General features: G+C 61.6%; 1 protein-coding gene across 2 annotated transcripts; it reads right to left on the bottom strand.

Moving 5' to 3' along the window:
* Positions 1-74: 74 nt before the first annotated feature.
* On the bottom strand, positions 75-15,799 carry ADCY3 (adenylate cyclase 3). Of its 2 annotated transcripts, none has more exons than XM_080388402.1 (20): positions 13,983-15,799; positions 9,747-9,896; positions 6,736-6,866; positions 6,250-6,361; positions 5,751-5,878; positions 5,351-5,509; positions 5,105-5,267; positions 4,908-5,027; positions 4,595-4,737; positions 4,346-4,507; positions 4,179-4,266; positions 3,961-4,077; positions 3,459-3,718; positions 3,292-3,373; positions 2,645-2,803; positions 2,228-2,374; positions 1,983-2,096; positions 1,785-1,911; positions 1,454-1,578; positions 75-1,151 (listed from the first exon to the last, which is right to left on the bottom strand). In XM_080388402.1, exons 1-20 carry the CDS (start codon positions 15,678-15,680, stop codon positions 969-971), a joined length of 4,368 nt encoding a protein of 1,455 aa, XP_080244528.1. In that variant the 5' UTR covers positions 15,681-15,799; the 3' UTR covers positions 75-968. The 2 variants fall into 2 exon arrangements, with proteins under 2 accessions (XP_080244528.1, XP_080244527.1); XM_080388401.1 differs by having other exon boundaries at positions 4,869-5,027; positions 13,983-15,792.
* Positions 15,800-16,090: the final 291 nt, after the last annotated feature.

Consider the following 16,090-nt stretch of genomic DNA (forward strand, 5'->3'; position numbering starts at 1 on the left):
CTTTGCAAAGGCAATCGATTGAGCCCTTCTCACCATATCCAAAACCCCAGAACAAAGCAGGCGCAGAATCGGTCTTTGAAATTCAACTGCTTCTATTCAAGAAACTAGCGGCAATTACGCTCTGCGCTCCCCATCTGCCCCCAGCCCTGGCAGCATCGGGTTTAACGCTCTGGTCCCCTCCTCTGCCGTTCCCTGGTCCTCTCTTCCATCAAGCGACAGCAAAAGTGGCAGCAGCCCACCGCAGTGTGTGCACGACAGCGTCCAGGCGAGTGTGAGCCCCACTGCGGGGAGGGAACGGGGACAGTTAAAAATATAAATGTCAATCTGTACTCTTATATATATTTATATATCTGAAATACACAATATTGGTTCCTTTTTCTTCTTCCGCGAGTCCAAGGCGGCCCTGTGCTCTCCATCTCCCCAGTCTTCTAACTACGGTGGTTTGTGACGAGGATGGACTTGGTACGAACTAACAGCAAACCCCGGATGCTCCTGGTTTGTAGCTACCGCTCCCAGCACATGGAAGAGACGCGGCGTCTTCCCATCCGGCCCTGAGTTTGGATCTCCTCATGCCCAGCTGTGGCAGCCAGGGCCCACGATGCTACTTTAACATCACTGCCGTCCCCCCGCCTGCCGGGTGACGCCCGGGATGCCTGGGGAAAGGCAACTGCGTGGCCCCAGCCCCGTGCCCACCAGGGGCTGCCAGCCCACGTGCGCTTGCACGCAAGCGTGACCAGCCAGAGGAGCCCCCGGGGCGGCCCCGTGTCTCCCTCCTGCTCAGCCACAGGCGCGATGGAGCAAAGCCCCCCCGAGACCTCCGGCGGGGGCTCGGAAAGGGTCGTGCGAAGGGGTTGGTTTCTCAAGGTTGGGTGGGATGGACGTCCCCGGTGGCGGGTGCCAGGTCCTCCCTGAGCCGCCCTGCTCGGCGCCGGGAGGCGGTGGCTGTGGTGGTGGGTGGCCAGGGACCCTCAGGAGCTGTCCACCACCTGGTGGGGCAGGGTGACAGAGGAGCCGTTGACAAAGGAGCCCTGCTTCTCCCGGCCCTTGAGGAAGAAGGTGAGCAGCTCCCCTTTGCCTTTGACGTAGATGGCTCCCCGGCGAACAAAGCGGAAGCCGTACTCCTTCAGGATGAGGTGGGTCTCCTCCACCACCTGCGGGGACAAGCGAATGTGGTGGGACGCTGGGGGGTCCTTGCCTGGCACATGACATGGGGAGCAGGGACCCTCATGTGTGGCTCAGACAACAGGTCTACCCACCAGTCCCACCCCATGGTCTCGGGTTGCCCTCTGAGCATCACCTTAGCCCATACGTAGCTCAGAGGAGCCCCACAGCCAGCCCCACCCCTTCCAGATGCTCCCGGCAGCACTTTCTCCCTCCCACCCAAAGTGTGGGGCATTTTGAGGGCTGCAGCTCCCCCCCGCGTTGCTCATTTGTCCCCCCCTTGTCACCCCACCTGTATGTTCCCCATCACGCCAGTGGACTCCATCCTGCTGGCCACGTTGACTGTGTTGCCCCAGATGTCGTAGTGTGGCTTGCGGGCACCAATGACACCTGCCAGCACGGCCCCCTTGTTCATGCCTGTGCAAGACAGAGAGTAGACGTCACCTCCATGGCTGGTGACATGGACAGGACACCCTGGTCTGCAGGAGGGCAATGAGGTTCCCCCCACCAGCCCTGCTGCCGTCAGCTCCCGAACTAGAGCTGCTGCCCAGCGTCCCACTGCTTGCAGGGAAGGAGGGGCAGGGGGCGCTGAGGCAGACCCTGCCCCACGCTCCCAGACTTGCCTATGCGGAGCATGAAGTTGTTGAAGGACTGGTAGTTGATGTTCATCAGTGTCACCTTCATGGCTAAGGCAAAGTCGGCCAGGTCGGCCAAGTGCTGCCAGCGCTCCTTATCCGAGAGGGTCTCCTTCTGCAAAGGCAGCACGGGTCAGGCCTGCCCACCCCTTTACCCACTGTCCCCCCACCGCAGGGACCCCTCACCTTGGTGGTGTAGCCGTTGGCGTTGGCATCAGGGGTCACTCCAGAAGCCGCCATGTAGGTGCTGCCGATGGTCTTGATTTTGGTGATGCAGCGGAACTGGGGTTCGTCCAGGAGCTGAGCCATGGAGACAAGGCCCTCAGGTACCCCTGGGGCCACGGCAGGTCCGTCTGCCCCGAGATGGGGCAGGAAGGGAAGGTCTGGCCAAGCCCCACACCACCCACATGGCCAGCTCCGTACAGACTCACCGCGTCGAAGTCGGAGATTATCTCGTTGAGGAAGCGCAGGCACTCAATGCCCCCGTTGTTGATGCTCTCCTCCGTGTAGAAGTCGGCAAAGTTGGGGAGGGAGGCAAACATGACACCAATCTCATCATAGGACTGGCTGTACAGCTCCTGGGGGTGGGACGGTGGCTGTGAGCCAGGGATGTGCCCACGCATGACACCAACACCTCCGGCAAACCCAAACCCTCCCGTGAAGCCATCTTCCCTCGGCACGCGTGAAAAAATGAGGGTGCTCCGCAACCGCGCCTTGCACAGCCAAGACATCACCTTCATCCAACCAAAGATACTCAGCCACAGCCCATGGCAAAGCCTCCAGGGCTGGAGCCTGCCACCCACCCCCCAACAACGGGGGCAAATACACCCACCCCGGGTGCCCCTCACCTCGTCCCGCTTCTTGGAGCCCAGGAAGTGCCGGGCCACGTGCTCGGGCAGCATGTTGGTGACAAGAGCCTCATTCCAGCGCCGCATCTCATAGACCCGCTCCTTCTGGTCATGGACATCAATCTTCCAGAGGAAGAGGGTCCTGGCCAGCTTCTCCACCTGTGGGGGGACAGGGGGGATAAGGCTACACCCCCTGTTCCCACTCACCAATGGGTCCCCTCCAGCGCTGGGAGCATCCTGGCTGCTGGGGGGCTGGGGACAGCCTGGAAGAAGGCTCTGGGACAAGGTGAAGCCCTAACTGGGGACATGAGACCTGCTCTGAGGTGCGAACGGGACCCTCATGGGGCTGGTATGGGCTGTAGGCCACCACATTGCTGCCCACCCCTGACCATGGGGGCGAGACGGAGGTGGTCTCTCCACATTTGTGAGCCTGAAGAGCCCTTGGGTAGGCTTCTTTGGAGAAGAGCCAGAGATGCTGTTCACAGCTGGGGACAAATCCTTCTGCCTTGGAGCTTGCAAAAAATAAGGGCAGGGGGCGGGGTGAAGATGCAGAGGGGAGGGGAGCTTCCCAGGGTGGGCAGGGGCTGCAGGTGAGGATGCAGAGGGGAGGGGAGCTTCCCAGGGTGGGGGTGGGGGGAGTCACTCACATGACGAGAGAAGTAGTAGAAGCTGAGCATCACGATGAAGATCATTGCTGTCATGGAGTATTTGGAGGGGACCAGCGAGGACCTGCCGGCACAGGCAGCAAGGCATGGGTGGATGGTGGGCACGGCTGTGGCCCCCAGAAGGTGCCCACCCCTCTGCCACCCCTTACGTGCTTTGCTGACCACGGTGGCGGTCATACTGGTCAAAGATGTGCTCCCAGGCGTAGATGTTGACAGCGCCGGTGGCCCCAGTGATCAGCACCATGAGGGTCAGCTTGACCATGTGGCTGACCTGCACCAGCATGATGGTGGCCACCAAGGCCAGCAGGGCAATGTAGCTGTAGTACTTGGGTTGCTCCCCACAGCCGCCTGGCCGCAGTGGCCCCACCGTCCCGTTGCCTGTCCCGCCATGGTCCTGCCAGCAGCTGAGCTGGGGGCACGAGGGCAGGGTGAGGAGGGGGATGTGGGGACAGGGTGCACCTTTCCAGGGGCTGCATGGCCACCCAAAGGGGCAGGGTGCTTTGCAGAGCAGGAGAAGGACAGCCAGCCTAAATTTCCCCCACTACAGTGCAGCTCTGCTAATTGCTTTAACAATCAGCTGTGCAGTTATGGGCTGCTTGGATGGGGGTTGGAGCAGGCTCAGCCCCACTGGCACCCAGGCTGGTGGCTCACCATGTCCACTATGTCGGCCATGGTGACGATGATGATGGCGGCCATGGCCCAGGTGTTGCGTGCCCAGCGGGTCCTGTCAATCCAGGTGGAGAAGGCCACGAGCTTTTTAGGGAAAACCTGCAGGGAGAGCAAGGTGGGGGGGGTTCGCCCAGGTAGGACACGGTGATGGGGCATCATGGTGTCCCATCACCATGAGTGGTGAGCCCACCCTGTCTCACCCGGGGGAAGATGGCAGCCAACGAGCAGAGGGTGAGGATGAGCAGGAGGATCTCCCCGACTATGAAAGTCACGTAGTTGGCCACCAACCTGCCAAAAGAGCCAAGAGGGAATGGGTTTGAAGCCCTACGCAGCTGGGCCACCCATCCCCACCACCTCCCTGACATACCAGGGGTCAATGAAGACCTCTACCAAAGCAGTGAAGAAGAGGACAACGCAGGAGCAGCTGAAGGCGGCTCCACTCTGCTTCTCCTTCTCCACCGAGTAGCGCGTCTCCATCTCGGGGTCAATGAAGCGCATGGAGAGTCGGAAGGTGCTCTTCCCCTTCAGCCTGCTGGCAGCATTGCCCATCAGTGCCTGGTGGCCCCGAGGACTCGCCCAGCCACGCCAGGACATGCTGCCAGTTGGGGTGACTCACGCCTGCACGGACTCGCGCTCCAGCAAGGCTTCATTGAGCAGCTTGTTGAGCTCCTGCTCGTTCTGCGAGGCATCGATCACGCGCTCGGCCAGGTCCCGCAATCGCAGCCGCCGCCGAGGGTTGGGGAAGGAGGGGTTCACGGCCTGCCCCGGCACAGCCCAGGCATCAGCACGACCATGCTGGCACCCGTGGGATGTTCAGCCACTCCAGCGTGGCTATCAGCAGCCAAAGGCAGGTGAGCTGCTGGAAAGGGAATGCCTCCCACGGGCTGTACCTCTCCATCCTCCTCCCCGCTCTCCAGGGTGCCCCTCACCCTGGCGTCGGGCTCCTCAGGCTCCTCGGGGCTGGCGCAGGCCAGGCTGAGGCTGCCGTTGCGCTCCTTGGTGTTGACCAGCGGCGGGGAGCCACCGTGGGATGAGGTCAGCGACAGCTTCTGCAAGGCGAAGGTGGTGGGTGGCGGTGCGGTGTCCCCCCACTCCAGCTTGCCACGGCACCGGTGCCACCACTCACCACCCCATTGATGCCGTTGCGCAGGGGCTGCTTGGGGACCACGACGAGGTAGGTGATGATGCCCTTCTCCTTCAGGTACTCGCAGCGTGAGCCACCTTCACCCGGCTCCACTTCAAACTCACCCTTCAGGCAATCCATAGTGCTCTGCGAGATGTGCACCCGCCTGCCGGCACCGGGCACCAGTGTCACCCCTGAGTGCAGGGCACGCCACGCCCATCCCCCACCTTCCCCCCTGGAGATGCTCACCCAGGGATGCCGCCTGCCTCCATCTTGTTGGCCACGGTAACGTCGGTGGACCACACGTCATACTGCCAGCGCTTCTGGCCCAGCACCCCCCCCAGCACTGTCCCGCTGTGCACCCCCACCCGCATGTCCACCGCCGTCTTGGTCTTCTCCCGCACGTAGCTGGGGTGGGGGGAGAAGACAAGGATGATATGGGGGTGACCCCCTCCCAACCCACCCCCACTCCACCCCGCAGCCCGTTCCCCCATCATTAAATGTCACTCCTCCGTCTTTTAACGCATTTCGCAGAAGCTGGACACCTGAAAGCCCCCAGGCTGCACCCCAGCCCACCAGGACCCCCTTGCCCACCCTGGCACCCCTCCCTGGGAGTGAACGGCCCCACTCCCGAGGAGAAAGCCCTTACGAAATGGCCTCCACCATGGCCAGCCCCATCATGATGGAGCAGACGGCGTGGTCCTCCCGGTACTCGGGCAGCCCGCAGATGCAGTAGTAGCAGTCACCAAGGATCTTGATGCGCAGCTGGTGGTATTTCTGGGGACAGGGGGGCACGCTGTCAGCCCCACCCCCATCCGCTGGGATGCCCCCCCCCCCTCCAGCCCCCTTGCCACCTCCATCCCTCTCTCCCAGGCTGACCTTGACCCACGCAGAGGTCTCCCGCGCCCAGCAGAGACACAAATAATCGGATTTTCCATTCCCACCCAGCCTCCCCTGAGGGCTCGGCCAGGAGCCTGGCTGCACCAGCCCTATTTTTGCAACACAGGGCAGGGCGCCTCCAGCATCCCAGAGGAGTAATACTTTAACCTCCTCATCCCCATCCTGGGATGCAGCTTTGGGCTGGGGCCAGGGTGGGGGGTGGCTGAGACCTGCCCCACTCATTACATGCCAGCCCGAGGAGGACTCACGGCTGCCAGCTTGTCGAAGCGGGCGAAGAGCTCATTGAGGAGCTTCACCAGCTCCTGGGCGCTGCAGGACGAGGACAGCTGGGTGAAGCCCACAATGTCTGCGAAGAGGATGCTGCAGGGAGCAACAGTGAGCGGCTCAGCCCCGGCGCCCCCCACCCTGGAACCCCCTTCCCCACTCTCCCCTTTCGCTGGGGCACCTGCACCAAAGAAAAGGCTGGTTTGTGACATGGCTGAAGACGATGCTCTGCAAACCATGGCTGGAGCAAAAAGGGGCCCCAGGCCACAGTCTGGCTGGTAGCCATCCCCTCTCACCCTTTGCTTTAACTGTAAACCACCCCAACCTCTCCCATTTTTCAGCCAGGACTGCAAAATAGATATTTTTGGAAAAAAAACCAAAACAACGCACAAAAACAAAAAACCAAAAACCCTGAAGTGTTTTTCCCATGAGGATGGCATGGGGGTCACACAGTGAAGGGACAGTCCTACCTGACGTTCTCATGGCGGTACATGTACATGGTGTTGAACTGCTGCATCTCCTTCTGGCTCGGGTCCTTCTTCATGTCCTTCAGCATCTCATCGGCCACGTGCTTGGGCAGGATGGAGAGCATCAGCCGCTCCTGGGGGATGGGGCAGGGAAGAGAGTTTGTCACGACACGATGTCCAACCTGTGCCAAGTGCAGCAACCCATGGTGCAAACCCATACTGCAAATCCATGGCGCAAGATACAATCTAAATGCATGGTGCAAATGCACGACGTGAATCCATGCTGCAAATGCACGATGCAAATGGATGGTGCAAATGCACTGTCTAAATGCATGGTGCAAATGCACGGGGTGAATACATGCTGCAAATGCATGGTCTAAATGCACAATGCAAATGGATGGTGCAAATGCACTGTCTAAACGCACGGTGCACATGCACGATGCAAACGGATGGTGCAAATGCACTGTCTAAACGCATGGTGCAAATGCACAGTAGAAACACATGGTAGAAATACATGGTGCAAATGCAGAGTCTAAATACATGGTGCAAATGCATGGTGTGTGCCCTATGGTCTAAACACTCCCCTCTCCATGAGGACACAGAGCAGCAAAGTGACATTTCCAAGTTCTTGGGCCCTCCTGCTGGACCCAGCCATCCCCGGAGGATCCCAGGGCCCAGCCAGATCCTTAGCCCAACCTCTCAGCCACATGTGGAGGGGGAGAGAGTGGATCAAGCCACGGTGGAACAGGAGCTTTCCTCCAGGCAAGGAGAATGAGCTTGGAGTGGGGTGTCCCAGGGCACCCCAGGGAGCTGGGAGCCATCACCCCGACTCCAAACTTGCACCCACAGGTAGAGGAGATGCACCCATGAGTGGCACATCCCCCTCGGCAATGCTCTGCCAGGGATGCCAACCACTGCTTTTACCATTTTCCTCCCTATTTTACAAGTTCTCATCAAGATTTCTGCAAGCAGGAATAAATCCCAGCCAGGGGAGGATGGGAGTGGGGCAGGGTGGCTGCAGTGCCCTAAAGCTTCCCTGTCCCTGGAGCCGTGAGAAGGAGGGACAGTCCCACACACTTATTTGACAGCGGCTGATGAGCTGCAAAATTTGCATGTGCACCCCAGATCCCTTCTGCAGACACGATACAGGGCCCAGCCCTCGCTGGGAGCTTGAGAATCAAAATGCATTGGGTTGGCCAAGCTTTTATCGGCCCAAAAAAACCTGGGACACGGTGCTGGGAATGTCTGCACTGAAGTCCCCCAAGGTCCCTGTGACCTGCTCCAGGGTGTCCTGCCCCTGGGGTGGGTTGGTGCTGGGTGCATGGACCTGGGTTAAAGCACACCAGGGAGGATTTATCCATTTAAAAGCATGGTGGGTATCCCACATCTACGTGTGGAACTCAACCAAGGTCCCCCAGGAGGATCAAGCCCACTTGGGGACATCACACCCATTGCTGTCCCCACTGGCCCTGCAGCCCTGGTGCCAGAGAAGGGATAGATTGGCCCTGCTGTGTGAGGATTTGCACTAAATGTAAGTAACTCAGTTAATGAAGCGGGTTTTCCCCTGGGACGGAGCGGGGGTTCTGTGCGCAGCTGCAGTGGGGCTGTTGCTGGAGGAACGGCACTGTGTCCCTGTCCCATCGCCATCCCTGGAGGCTGCCGGTGGGGAGGCGTGCAGGAGCTCCCGGCTCTCCTCAGCTCCCGTTATCCCTCTGCCCGTGGGGCTGCTGGTTCAGCCCCCACTAATGGCCTGCAGGGGAGAGGGGATGGATCCGGCCACCAGCATCACTCCCTGCCCCATGGCCCCCCTGCCCCGCACCACTCGGCCTCACGCGAGCAGCCTTTCCTGTAAGATCATGGGCTATTTTTAGCTCAATTCCCTAAGGAAAAAGCTCATGTGATAATAATCCTCATGTCCTTTCCTCCACCCCTCTGAACCCACAAGCTGGGACCTCGAGGGTGTCCTCACTTGGGGCATCCCCCAGCCCCAGGATTTGCCCTCATCACCCAAACCCCTCCGTGGACCTAACCCCGTATTAGACATCAGAGCATCCACCTAGGGTTTGCAGCAAAGTGGTGCTGGCCTGGCCCTGCCACATGTCTCTTGTTGCCATTGGGAGCAAATTGCTGGCAGCAGATCAACCAGATAAGAGATGGAAGATGAGGAGGGAGGCCCAGATAAGGCACTAAAATTAGCCCAGCTGGTCACCGGATGGCGGCTGGAGACACCAGGGCTTGGACACAGCCGGCTGGCACCACGATGCCGCTTCCCCCCGACCACTCCTCTTGCCAGGCCACCACGGCATGGTACCAGCACGTGGGGGTCTGCCACAGCGGGCATCGCTCGTGGGGAGAGCAGAGAGCGGCTGGCTGTGCTTGCTTGCTGCCAGCTCTCCCTTCCCTGCCATGGTCTGTGGCAGGACCGGTCCAGGGAATGGCCAGGGCCTGATAGGGACCTGCTGTGTAGCCATGCCTGGGGACAGGGACCTGCTGCGTGGCCATGCCTGGGGACAGGGACATGCCACGTGGCCATGTCTAGGGAAGGGGACCTGCCACATGGCCGTGCCTGGGGACAGGGACATGCTGCATGGCCATGTCTGTGGACAGGGACCTGCCACATGGCCATGTCTGGTGACAGGGACATGCTGCATGGCCATGTCTAGGGAAGGGGACCTGCCACATGGCTGTGCCTGGGGACAGGGACATGCTGCATGGCCATGCCTTGCGTTCAAGGACCTGCCATGTATGTGGCTATGCCTGGGGACAGGGACCTGCTGTGTGGCTGTGCCTGGGGAAGGGGATCTGCTGCACGGCCATGCTCAGGGACGGGGACAGCTGCTGGTGGCCTTGGCAGGAGCTGGGAGGTCCTGGAAGAGGACAGTCACATGGGGAGTCCCCAAACTGGGCACATGGTGCAAAACTACAAACGTATTTCCCACCTGGGGTCCTTCTGTCCCCATTGCCACCCCCTGCACTGTCCCCATGCTGTCCCCTTGCCCAGCCATGGCTCCTACCTGCTGCTGGCTCTGCTCCTCCAGGTTGAGCTTGACCTCGAGGGACTGGCGCGCTTCAAGGAAGGCTTTGCGGTGCTTGCGGTCAGCCATGTAGTAGGACATGGTGCCCACCGTGATGGCGCAAAGGTAGATGGCAACATTGGACAGGATCTTTGGGGACAGAGAACAGGAGACCGGGGTGAGCAGAACCACGGGGAAGCCCATGCGTGCCTCGGGGACAGCACCGGTGCCACCACAAATCCCTGTTTGGGCAGCAGAGCCTGATCAGTGAGAGTGGAAAAAAGTACTCAAGTGCTGGAGGAGGACATAAAATACACCCTGGAGATAAACCACCAAGCCACAGCCACCGTTAACTGCTGGGGGGACTCATGGGGACCGTCACCGTGGCTCTGCGGGAGGGGTCTGGCTGGGGATCACACCCTGAGCATCCCGGGAGACCCCGTGGTTCCCGCGGGCTGACTCTGCTTCGTTAAAGCTTGCAGAGATGTTTTGGAAAAAGGCAGCAGCTTGGCAGGGGCTGGGAGCAGCCCTGGGGGAAAGAGCTGCTGAAGGCCAGCAGCTCTGGGTGGCTCACGTACCAGCCGCTCCCCCCACTTCTGCCACAGGAATTGCACCCCTTTGTGCAGGAAAAGCTAACAAAAACATGGCCAAACTCTAAAATCGTACATTTACATATGCTCCTGCCCCTCTACGACCCTCTCAACAGCCAAAGACATAAGCACGGGAGATGGATGCCCCAGGGTGCTGCTGGCTGTGGCAACCCACCCGTCCTCTTTAAGGTTTCAAAGGCACATGGCACAGAGGCTCGCTGCCTCATCCCAAAGGCTGGATCCATCCCATCCCTGGGCTGGACCCTGTCCCCATGGGCAGAAGCCTGTCTCATCCCACAGGCTAGACCCCAGCTCCGTGGGCTGGACCCTGTGTCCCTGCAGCCCGGGAGGGGACGGAGCAGATTTGCAGATGGAAGCAAAGAGCCCTTGGTGGAAAATATGACTGATGAGGAAAAGTTGGAAGAATTTGGTTTGTTTAGTCTAGAAAGGGGAAGAGCGACAGGGAGGATGTGATAACAGGCTCCAGCTATGCCGAAAGGGCAATGGGGACATGGAGACGTCCTTCTACCCTGCAGGCCATGGGCTCCATCACAGCCGGTGCAGAGGAGGCAGCGGGAAGAGCACGGAGCTGTTCCCCAGCTCATCTCCAGGAGGGATGTGCCCCCATGCTCAGCATCCTTCTGATTCCCAGCTCCCCTGCACTGACTGTCCCGCCCCTGGTCCCCATAGCCCATATCCCAGCTCGGCCAGAGGAAAGCCCTAACATGACCCCGGTCCCGGGGGGTGCCTGTCCTCAGAGGTTTTGTCACTTGACAGCATCAAGCCCTGAGCAGCCCGGTCTCATCCTATGGAGATAGGGAGGAGCTGCCAACCCCTTCCACGCAGGGGGAAACAGACAGTGGGGAACCCGGCCACGTGCAGCAATACGTAAGGGCTCTGGCACTGGGCTCTGGCACTGGGGGTCTGGGTGCTGGCACAGCACTGGGCCAGGGCTGACAAAATGATTTGCAGCAAGGAAACTTGTTTTTTCAGGGGGAAAGAGCATAAGGAACAGGGGAGAGCGCCTGGGACCCTCAGCTGGTGCCCCAGGGCTGGATCCTGCCCCAGGTCCCACCATCACAGCTGGGGATCCCCGGGGAGCCCCTGGACCCACGGCACAGCAGATGGTGAGCAAGGAGCCGCCTGGAGGTGGACACTGAGAAGAAACCCCCAAAACAAGCAGCCACTTGCTATTTTTACCCAGCCTCTCAAGTTGTCATGACAACGGGCCATTCTACTGGGGTTCAATGGCTTGGGACAGCTCGGCACACGGGGACCACTGGAAATCCTGGGGACCAGCTCACCTGGCACCAGACGGCACAGCCACGTCCCACACTGAGCACTGTCCAGCTGCATCCTGTAGCCATGCAATGGATGCTCAGCCCCAAAAACCTCCCTCAGCATGTGTCCCTGTGCCCTGAGCTGCAAAACACCTCCCAGGACCCCAGCTACTGCCGGGAAAGCCCTGACATGGAGGAGGCCCCGCTGCTGGCACAGTCACTGGTTATTATTTGCACTTGGTAATCTGGGGGCAGATGGAGCAAGATATGTGCAGGAACGTGCACCACCAGCGGAACAAGCCTTATCCCTCCTTCCCCATCCAGCCCCATCTGCATCCCGCAGGAAAGGTGCCAGTAGGATGTACCAGGACCATCCAGTCCAGGGCTGGGTCATGGCCTGAGCCTGGGGATGCTTCACAGGTGGTTTATGCGCAACCATGGCAGGTACAGCCTCAAACGCTGCCAAATTCCAGCTCCCTGCCACAATTCAGCCTTTGGGCTTCTCCTCGGTGGTCGACAGTGGGGCAGAAACTGCCGGCATCTCTCACGAACCCCCCCCGAGCTGTGCCAGCCCCGCTCAAGCGACATCCTCCAGTTCATCCTATTAATAGCCATTCCCTCCAGGAGCTGCACCACCGGCTATAATAATAAAGCATATGATGTTTATTTCTGGACATAATGTTCCTCCTTTTGCAGCAGGCAGAGGCTGAGGCATGCCGCGTTGCCAAGGTTTTACCAGCCCTGGACTCTCCGTGCCACGGCAATGATTAACACAGGCGGCGCATGCCTGCTGCTGGCCAAGGGGATGCCTGCATGTCCCCTTGCCTCCCGCATCCCGGGGCTGGTGGCAGTGAGAGGTTTCCTTGCCTTTGGATCTGCCACGTGCCATGCTCGTATCCCAGAAAAGGAGCAAAACCTGGGAAAGCCGCTGCTGCACTGGGGTTTCTCCTGTGGGTACAGTGCCTCTGGCCGGGCACCACTGGGAGGGCACCCATGCCGCCACCCCAGCGCCCAGCCTGGCAGGCTCCAGAAACTCTGCCCAAAAAGTGTTTTTCTTTGCAAAACCCTGTGTGATACCAGGAGATGTCCCAAGCCAGGGGACGAGCCCCAGACCATGCACTCCAGAGACAGGGTGAAAACAGGATCTTCAGGCTTTTTGGAGAACAGGCTCCATTTTGCAAATTCCCAGTGTGACCACAGGCTCATTACTTCCAAAACCTCTCAAAAAGTGAGTAAATACCCTCCTTTTCCCTTCCTATTTAGGCTGGGAGCAGCTGGAGCTCTCCCAGGACCTGACCCAGAGCATCCCAAATTCCTGTAGCATCCTCCCACAGAGCCCACATCATTATGGGGCAGAGTGGATGTTTCCAGCGGGATTTTCCCTGCTGCCGTCAACAGCCACCAGCACACAAGTTCTCAGCTCTGGCTGTCCCCCCGCCCTGCCCCCCACCCTGGCTATGGAAAGGCTCCCCAGGTCATTGGGTCCGTGGCCAGCCAGTAGAGAAAACAGTGGGAGGAAAGGGATTCAGCCAAGACATGAAACCCACTAATTTAGGGAATAAAACCAGTGTCTAGCTGCTCCACTTGGGTGTTTCCCAGGAAATATTAAGGATCCAATGGGCTGGGGACCGCTCTCTCCCTGTCTGACCCCCACGTCCCCTCCTTTGCTGTGTGCGTGAACCAATGGCCCAGCCTTAGCGCCACGTTTGGGCTAGGGGACACCATTTTTTCCAGGTTTGCTGGGGCAGAAAATCACCCCAAAGCATCCCCAGGCACGAGGCTGGGTGATGGGCATTGCCCAGGGACCAAGCTGGGACCAAGCTGCCGCCCAACTTCCTCCTGGGAAAGCTCCAGTGGCTGTTTGCAAGCCCAGAAGCTGGGCTCCTGCCACATTTCAGCTAAAAATAGCCATTTGGGGCCATTTTTAGCCATTTTTGAAATTCAAAGGGAAAGTGGTACAAGCAAGGCCGCCAGGCAGGGTGGATGGAGGAGCACACGGTCCACCCTGCCTCAGTTTCCCCAGCAGCCCAACCGCAGCCCACGTGTCCACATACCCTGGGTGGCCCCTGGGGATGGATCCAGGCCTGCAGGGCCAGGTCTGTGGCACCCAGCTTGGGCGGGTGCTCCTGCACACTCCAGCACGCCACTCCCATGGAGACTGATCCCCAAGTATGTTTTGGGGAGCCCCCTGCTCCCAGCAAACACTACAATCAGCTCACAGGGTCCAGATCAACCCCGGCTTTAGTGCCAGAACATAAGGACAGGGATGGACCACACGGTAACTCACGGAAACACCACATGGGGATGATTTTCCCTTCACCCCTCACCACCCCCAGGGACCCCACATCCCCCCGCCGGCCCCGTACCTGTCTCAGCAGCGTGCCCTCGTCCAGGGCATCCTGCCGCTGCTGGGCGATGGTGACACCGAGCACCAGCGTGTGGATGCCGCAGGAGATGGCGGTGATGAGCACGATGGGCGCCAAGCGCAGCGGCAAAGTGATGAAGAAGGAGAAGACGAAGAAAGCCTGCCAGCCCACCGTGTCGCTGGCCTCGGGCGAGCGGGAGAAGTTGAGACCCAGGTAGCAGAAGATCTGGGCCAAGATGAGGACCCAGAGGATGTAGGGCAGGAACCTGCGGGCCACCCGCTCGGGAAGCAGCCTGTACTTGCAAAGGATGAAGAGCAGCACATGGGCAACCAGCCCGGCCGCTGCCGCCAGCAGCGGGGCCAGCTTGTCGGCGGTGTAGACCACGGCGCACATGACGAGGACGTAGCAGTCGAAGAGGGCGGCAAAGACCACCAGCACCAGGAGGGTCTCGTGGCGTTGGCGGCGGAAGTAAGTCTGGTAGAGGTTCTCCAGGGACTCGGGAGCGAAGGTGAGGCGCATGAAGCGGGGCAGGCAGAGGCAGGGTCCCGAGCTGCGCACCGTCACCTCGTGGGTGCGACCCACGCCGCGCTCGGGGTCCGACGGCAGGCTCACCGAGTAGTCTGCCGAGTACTCGGCCGAGCACTCGGGCTCGGAAAAAGCCCTGTTCCTGGGCATCGCGGTGCCTTCCCCTGCTCCGGCCCCGCAGCGACACCGCGCTCCCCTGCACCCCGCGATGCTCACCGGGGCATCGCCCGCAGCATCCCCGCCTCGCCGGCCACGGAGCCGCCGGGCCGCTCCCCTTCCCCCGCCGCCGTCACCCCCGGACCCGCGGAGCCGCCGAAGGAAGGGAAGGGGGGTAACGACTATAAATAGCGGCCGGGGGGGCTGGGGGGGGCGAGAGGCGAGCGCCCGCCCGCCTGCCAGCTCCCTCCCCGGCCCCTGCGCACTGCCAGGTTGCAACCGAAGCGACGCGGAGCGGAAAGATGTCGCGATGCCTCCCTGCTCTTCCTTCGAGGGCAGCCGCGCCGGGGGGCGAGCCCCGCCGCTCCCGCCGTCCTCGCCCCCCTCTCCCAGGCGCTCCGCTCCGCGGGGACGGCTGCCGAAGGGCCGGGGGGCCGCCCCGGAGCCCACCGCCCGCCGCAGCCCGGGGAGCGCAGGTGCGGCCCCGCCACAGGCAGCGATTCGCTTCGCCTCGCCCGGCCGCCGGCAGCATCCTCCGGCGGCCCCGCCGCCCCCGCGCCCTACGCCCGACGCCGCCCGGCCCCGCCGCCCCCTCCGTCTCCGCGGGGCCGGGGGCGAAGCGGCGGAGGCGGCGGCTCCGGCCGCCGGGGCATGGCCGCGGCTGGGGGCGGGGGATGAGCGGGCCGGGCCTCCGCGGGGCCGGGGCGGGCCCCGCCGCTCCCCGCCTCCCGTAACCCCCGCGGCGCCGGCTGAGGGGCGGCCCGGGGCGGCGGCCGGTTGCCGGGTGGGTTTCGTCCCCATCGCGGCCGCCCTCGGCCCCGGCTGCCGCTTTCCCGCTGCCCGCCCCATCCTCCTCATCACCCTCCTCCGGCAGCCCGCGGACCCCCCGCACCCGCACCGCCTGGCTGACCCCGGGTGCCAGGGACCCCGGCCCCGGGAGGTGCGGGGCGCCGGGCCACGCTCCCTCCGCACCCGTAACCCGCCGGGCTGCCCTTCGCCCCACTCCGCCGGCCCCATGGCCCTCCCTGGGGTCACAGCCAGCTGCCCCAAGGAAACCGGGGGACGCCTCTGCCAGCGCTGCCCAACTCACCCCAGAGCGGCCCACTCCCTGGTGGCACCCCCTCAGAAGGTTCCCCCTCCTCTTCCCCGTATTTCAGCCGCCACCTGCTCCCCTCCTGCACCCCCGCACCTAGAAAACCACCTGCAGGTCCGAGCTGATGAGACAACCCTGAACCAGCCCCCCCTGCCCCACCACGAGCTCGCGCCGATACCTGGGAGAACCATGCTCAGCCCCACCGCACCCGCCACGCCCCACTGAACCCCCACACGCCGGGGGCACGGTGCTGCCAAGCACCCTCGCCCCACCGCTCTAATGAGAGCCCCTCTCGGCCTCCTTGCCGGGGAAGTAATTGCTTCTGTGCAGTAAT

This window comes from Falco punctatus, assembly GCF_963210335.1.
Source record: "Falco punctatus genome assembly, chromosome: 5".
In the NCBI taxonomy this organism is placed as follows: domain Eukaryota; kingdom Metazoa; phylum Chordata; class Aves; order Falconiformes; family Falconidae; genus Falco; species Falco punctatus.